The following is a 7,702-nucleotide window of genomic DNA, read 5'->3' on the forward strand; positions in this document are numbered from 1 at the left end:
AAAAACAAACCTTGCAACATATTGCAGCGGAGAAATTGCTTTGTACGCTATATAGAGTGCTATATTGTCAACATACATCACATGTCGGAAAGGTTGAACTTGACGAAGTAAACGAAAAGAAAAAAAGATTGTATTCCAAATTTATGTGTGCATGCACAAGCCTATAGCGCTAGGACACGTAGGATATCAGATACAGTGTTTTCATGAAAGAAAACACATGAGAAAAGGACAAAATGAGTATAAAAGGAAAACAAGAATTGAGATCTGAGTGAGAAAGAAAACAAGTATAGAAAGAAGGAAGAGGAACAATTCCAAAATGAAAATGTTGATTGATGTAACATGATGAGCCTATTAGGGCTTCTTTGCCATTGCTTCTGTTGAAGTAAATACATTAGTTCCATATTGAACATGAACATTTCACAAACATGATATGTACAGTTTTGTTTTTATATTTCATTTCTCATCTACTGATATGATTATGTAGTTTCACATGTTATTGATTTGTACTCAATTCAAACCTAACTCATCACATTGTATCACATTCAAATACCTGGAAGAGCCAAGTTCTGAATCTTCTCTCTTCATCGTGTTCTTCACTATTTCTGGATGAAGGTGAGTTTCAAACTTGTGAGGATTGTGATAGATTTAGGTTCTGATTCTGAACTAAATCTAATCCCGCTCTGACAGATTGACATCTTCCACGTAGGCTTGAAGGGCTTTGGCATCCCCTTCAGATGATGCATCATGGACAATACCCTTCTTCAACCTGAATTGGGAGCCAACAAGGCACTCCATACTCTTGGCACTGCAAATATAATGTGTTTCTCCAAGGTGAAAAATGATTGAACTTGATGCACAAAATGATTACTGATGCAGATTTAATGCAGAAAAATGCAGATCTAATGTAGATCTAATGCCCTTTCAATCATTTTTTGAATTGAATGTAATCATTTTTGACTGCGGAGAAACACATTATATTTGAAGTGTGGGTAGTGTACTACCTCTTCTAGGGGTACACACATCAGCCAACACCCAAAGCGCTTTGCATTATATAGTGGTTGCGGAGCAATTTTTCCGTGCGCCATGGGCTCCAAAATACACAGCAGAGCCCACACACCACACCCCAGGGCCGGATTTTTACATAGAGTATCAATCGCTGCACAACCCAACCCAGGAGGTCTTACTCTAATATATAGCAGAGAAAGCTATACAGGTATGAGGGTACACCTACCCCAGTCCACTCTAGTCCAACCTTGACTTCATCAACTTACACCAAAACACCAGATGAAACATGGACAACAGTCAATTCATCTTCCTTCTAACTATGGTACCCAATTGGTCTCCTCTCCACTCAGATTCAATTTCAACCACAGCCAACTTGTGGTTTGAAGCAGTCCAATTTTTCCCTATACATTACATCAGCTATGTCTTTTGATCCACCTCTCAATCACAATCCTAAAGATCAAATTTTACACTGACTTACTTAAAATGCCTCTATCAAAAAGCTTGTTGCAAAGCTCAACTCAAAGTAGTCTTCAAATTCCAAGCAAGGCACAGACCAGGAGAACCCTTTGACCTCCAAGTCCTGCTCGGGCCCAGCCAGGCTTTGTTGTCCGTCCAACAGACTCATGTTCATCTATCACTATCATTTCAAATTGTGGATCTGGGGACGGATCCTCAGGTCTTCTTTCTAATTGTGCTGCTTCTCCTTGACCCCCAGGTCCTTCTAACAACCAAACCAAGAAGGGTACCAAAGGAAAACCAATTTGTCAAGGGAAGGTAAATCTCAAGTTTTCAATTATTTTTATTTGTTTTCTTTACTTATTGTGTTATGCTTTTGCTAGTCTATCTCTTCAACTAGCCAGCATGTCTGATCTTGATTGCCAAGCTCCTCACGTAGCACAGTATCACACTCACCTCAACCATCCAAGAAAGCCAATGTGGATGTAAGCTATATCCGTGTCTAAATAATCATATTTCATAATCAGCATTTCAAAATGCTTCACTTAGCCCTTGGAGGTCCCTAACAACATAGATTTGGATCAGGATTCCAACATCAAGATTATAGGATCTAAAGAGGTTTGATAAAAAGAAGATTGATCCCTTAGTGTAAAGAAGCTCCTTAAGTTCTATTACCCTCTTAAAGTAGGTTCAACTTTGTTTCATTTCTTGTCTCTCTCTTCTGTAATAGCTGACTTAACATTACTTATTGATTTTCTTATAGGGCCGCTTGTACAAGTGTAGGTGGTGTAATAATGCTTACCTCAAGCAAACTACGTTGTATTAGAAACAAATTTTGCCCTGTCTGTACCAAGAGGGCTTGAGAAAAGCTTGACAAGGATAATAAAAACTCCAATGGAACATTTGATTCATTTGTCAAAGGTCTGACATTCACGGTTGACTTACTGAATATGATCCTGGTTGTCTGGATTTTCCGGCATGCATTACCTTGGGAGAGATTTGAGGATGTCACCCTTTGTGCAGCAGTCTAGACTGCCAATTGAGGAGCTAAAGTTTGATCAACATGCTGGGCTTCAAAACAATCTGTTTAGTTGTTTTCAGCCTTGTACAACAAGGCCATAACCACTTTGCAAGTATGTTTTTCTTTTTCTGCCTTCATTCCTTAGTCTATAAATTGACTTAATTTCAAACTTTTGATTCAGGAAAGCAAAGGCCACTTTTGTTGTGTCCATGATGTCTGGACAACAAAAGGTAATTGGTATGCCTTTGTCAGCGCAACAGCCAACCACAACAATAGTAACTGGCAGTACAAGTATACCCATCTCACACTGAAAATGGTAGGTTGGCAGCATTTTTGGGTTCTCTTAGCAAGACCAATTGGTTGGTTTTTGATTAGGAACCATCTTCATGAGAAGATAAGTATCTTATTTTGTTTATTTTTGATTTTTGATTTTCTCTATCATACTAATCTTATTGATATTCATATTCCTACTCTACTTACATGCTAGCCCAAACCACAGATGGTGGAGGCAATAATGGCCCAATGGACTCAGAGCTCAAGGCCATGTTTTCACAAGACAAAGAATCAGTATCATTGGATTATTCAACTCACCATGTGTCAACCCAGAGGGTAATCACACTTACCCGGTTAAACAAAAATACAAACCAAGTATCTAGAAACCTGTATGTATAGATTTCCAGAAACCACATCTCACACTCAAGGTTCAAGAGTGAAAAAATATCACTTATTATTGTGATAGAAAAGAGAAAATTAAAAAGGATACAACCAGCCAGGGTACAAACCCTGACTGGTTTGAGAAACAACAAACATGTAATCTATATTGAAGAAACCAAAAACCCCAGCCAAATCACTTCTTGACTAGACCTTACCTACTTACCAAAGTAATATCTAGTCCATTAGCTCAGTGTGAATTTTTTGCACAATCAATATTGATTTTGTAAAACACTACTTCTTTGAATACAATATTATTGAATTGAGAATCAAGCACCCTTTTTCCCTCCTCTTGTCAAATATTTTCTCAGACCTTCTTTGATCAGAATTAACTATCCTATCAAACAAGCAGAATTAGACCATCCTGAGATAGGAGTACCTTAGTACCCATCCGAAGAAGACCACTTTGTATACCAGGACATATAAAAGTGAGTACATCTTTTGAGCAACCAACAGTTTAGATAAAAATATACTGACAATACGCTAACAATAGAATGTTCGCTTGGATTTCTCTCTACAAAACTTAGACCAACTTTTACGTAGTAACAAAGCCTCAAAACTCAACATTGTAAGCAAATAATTTAGCTGTGAATTCCTAAAAGGACATCCATCTTTCAGACTTAGGCTTACACCATGTACGATGGTGTTGTGATACTGTAGGTCAAGGACTTCCGGTGTCAGTAGTCTGCTTCAGGTTCAAGAACAACATACCTAATACGGTAAACAACTTTATAAATTAACTATTACATTATGAGAATTTTATTACAATTTGCGTTGAGGAGTGGCCAGTTGAATTACGAATAGATGTGTTAATGATTTGAAATGGTTCAAAAAGGCTTATATTTGTTTTCTTTTGGGAATAAGTTGTATGTGACTTGAGTAATCTATTTCATTTTTCTTTTTCCTTTCTGTAGTGTGCTCATATTTAAAGTCACGGTTGTGTACCACTCAGATTCTTTTCCCTATTGAAAATAATCTGTGTTTAGAGCTTCAATCTGAGTATCATTACAAGTTAAAGGTCAACCATGAATTTGTTTATCCATATGATTTTCATATCAAAGGAGAACCATCAACTTGAACAAAACTGGAAAGATACACCATTAGTGCAATTTTCGAGTTTTGCACTTTGTCAGAAGCCACTTTGAGATCCATTTGCGGTTCCCTGTATCCAATTTACAAATGATCTGGCAGCTACATATCCTCTTTTGACCCTAATCAATCCAACTTTGTGATTCAATCCACAACTAGCCGACTTTCCTGAAGCATCCAATGTCAATCTTACATACGTTCCTCACACGAGTCTCCTTATCAATGGATTCAATGAAAATCCCAGCTAAACATCATCCAAAATCCATTCAGAATCATAAATTGGTCTAATCCATCTTTCCATCCTCTATCAATCCAGCTCCGTATTTCAAATTATAAACAATTAAGCTCGTTTAACTGAGATGTTTCTGATATCATCATTTTCTAGCTATATTATGTTTGAACTGCTATTAATTCCATTCCGAGCAACCCAAAAGCAAGCCCAAAAAAAACCAATCACCCCATCAAACGTTCCAATTCAAATTCATATTGTCTCATCCCCTACCGATATCAGTATAAGAATTCCAGATCAAGCAGGAGGAATCGAACCTTCATTCATATAACTTTCTAATATAATTCCAGATGAAACAGATGATTTTCCTCCATCTATTAATCAAAGATAATTATTTTCATTTTCACATTTAGTTGAAGGTGATAAAAACCAAGATAGATTAACAGGATTAATTAAAACTGGAGGATTACATAGCTGGTAAGGTTGGAGAACAAATTAAGCATAAGAAAGAAGGGGATGAAGGGGCTCTTGAGGATGAAGAGAAACAAGTTCAAGATGCTAGGTTGAGGATCGGATTACCTTTGTCTTCTATCTTCGCTCAATTCTTTGGTGAATAAGAAACTTCCTTGCATCTTATCATCTTTTGTTCAAAATCGAAGTTTATTTAATCTTTCTTTCTTTGTTTTTAGGTGGATCACTTGACACTCTCATGAAATTTTCACCCAGATCAAGCATTGAAAACTTAAGAAAATCAAGTACAATCAATAAAGCAAATGGAAGATTTTATACACATAACCATATCTTTTGTTATGCTAATCAATTCCATTTAGTTTAAGACATATTTTTTTTTGGTAAGATGTCAGAATCTAATGAAATTGAAAGTGGTTTAGAACATCAAAAGAGATTAGTGAGAGGTGCCAATTTTGTTGGTTTGTTATTTCTCTTAATCTTTTTTAACCGATCATCTTGACTGACTATAAGTTATATATTCATGTTTCGATTCTATATATTTCGATCACTTTCGGATTTCAATGATTTTGTAGATTCGGATTCAATTACCAACACGAATTGCTAGACGGATACGAGACTTTCAATCACTTCTAGATATCATGGCATCTAATCCTCATCTTACAGATGCGTTTGATAAGATTAGATTGTATCTTCCTATCACAGATCAACAAGATAATCAACGTTGGTGCGAGTTTCTTGAAGATTTACTTAATCAACATTGGATTGGGATCCCTCAGGTATGCTCATTCTTTTTTTCATTTCTGAGTTCTATCCGTCGTGATTGATGAGCTGTTCGGTCGTGTTATTTAGCTTGCTATTGGGATTGCAGAATCTTCAAATCGTTTACCTTCTCATCAAATCAATCCTTTCATGACCCAAATGTTACAATCACGTATTTCAAGACGAGTATTTGTTAAACATTCAACAACATTAATGGTATGATCACGCTTACAAACTTCTATTATTCAGATCAAGCTGCTTTTAGGATTTAACAAGCAATCGTTTTGGATTTGGAGAAATCTAGAAAAGATCATTATCAGATGGTTAGTCATAAGTTTCTTTCATGTGTCTTGGGTCTGAGTTTGACTTACTTACTTGAACAAATTGTGTCTCAGATCATATTGTCACTATCCTTTTAGCCTGCAGTTGTTATGTTGGAAATAGATGTGTTTACTTCGCTACATCCCATTTGCTCAATTCTCACTTGATGCTTACTTCACCAATGTTTCACAGGTTGAATAAGGATCAAAGAAAAAATCGCTTTCAAGTCACGAGCACCATGATTAATGATTCCAGATTCACACTTCATCATCAAAATTGACCTATACTCGATCACCGTAAATTGATTGGACCAGATATTGACTCCAGAACCTCATTCAGAAAATCAAGCAAACCTTAGATCTGATGATAGAACAAATCAGCAACCAATTTTTTAGTCTTAAATCAACTTTGACATCATTAACATTCAAATCTGATTTGAATCTGCTCCTTTAGCTGTCAAAAGCTACGAGTTCATCTAATGGAAGTGGTTATTTAGCAACAACTGATTGTAACATCTCGTGCAGTGTAAGCCCTTTTCAATTCATTGATCAACTAATCTTTAACTAATCTTGGTTGAAATTGTGATTTTAGTTATGGTCCTAAACCTTGATTACCTGCCATTTCATCATCATCAACCCTCGACATCGATTTCAAATTCACTCCATTCTCACTCTCAACTTCATTTACTTCATCCGTTTTCACATTAGAATCAAATCTATCTCGATACTATTGCATTAGGATGAGCAGGTGTACCAACCTTAGCTTCAGAGATCAGAATCTCAGCTGCAATCTCATCCAATGTTGATTATCAACTGACCTCACTGTTATAGCATCTCAAACTGCTTTGGCTCATTTAGATTTATCTTATTCAACTTTGATCAATCCAATCACTCATCTTAATTTTGAATCTCATTTATTTATCTAAAATTGATTCAAATCAATTCTTGGCGTATCTTGATCTCACTCGTCATGTAACTCAATCTTTAAATCCTATAGCTGTTCAAGCTCTTCCAAATTATTTAGTAACAACTTCTTTAAATCAACCTGCAATATGATCCTTTTCATCATATGGATTGATCATTGGTGCTTTTGATTTGAACCTTCAAATTGACAGTCTAGATACCATAATGAACTCTTCAAAGGTAAGGAGATATATACATTCTCAACTGGAGAACCTTCAAAAAACACAAATTCACTAAGTAAATTTATCAAATCTCTGATTTTGGTCAATTGACCACAACTCTGACCTCAGTCTCACTTGGCCAGGTCTAAGTCCACGTCTTTGCAATGTTCATCCTGCAGAGTCCAATAGCATAATCAGCTTCTTGAAAAATTAAAGTAGGCAGTTTCATAGTATGTCAATACATCATGGTATCTAGGTACATGGTTCATGAAGCTCTCAGCCTTCTGTAGAGATGACAAAAAAAGGAGGGGTATAATTGTGACAATTTGTGAAACAATTACGGGATACAAAGTAGAAGCCGGGCATGTGCCCGGCTTTGTGCCCAGATTTTTTTTGGCAGTAAATTTGAATTCTGGGCCCGGACTTTTGCCCAGAAAATCAAAATTTACTGCCAAAATAATGCCATGCACAAAGCCGGGGCACATGCCCGGCTTCTACTTTGTATCCCGCAAATGTA

At 36.4% G+C, this 7,702-nt stretch overlaps 1 protein-coding gene across 1 annotated transcript; it reads left to right on the forward strand.

The window, feature by feature from the left end:
* Window positions 1–5,367: 5,367 nt before the first annotated feature.
* On the forward strand, window positions 5,368–6,539 carry MELLADRAFT_115718 (uncharacterized protein; the record flags this gene model as incomplete). The annotated part of the gene is made up of 5 exons (XM_007407026.1): window positions 5,368–5,436; window positions 5,555–5,758; window positions 5,832–5,957; window positions 6,046–6,064; window positions 6,137–6,539. The coding sequence occupies 5 exons, from the start codon at window positions 5,368–5,370 to the stop codon at window positions 6,340–6,342; spliced, it is 624 nt and encodes a 207-aa protein (XP_007407088.1).
* Between the last annotated feature and the right edge of the window lie 1,163 nt (window positions 6,540–7,702).

Source organism: Melampsora larici-populina (genome assembly GCF_000204055.1).
Source record: "Melampsora larici-populina 98AG31 unplaced genomic scaffold MELLAscaffold_8, whole genome shotgun sequence".
NCBI lineage: Eukaryota > Fungi > Basidiomycota > Pucciniomycetes > Pucciniales > Melampsoraceae > Melampsora > Melampsora laricis-populina.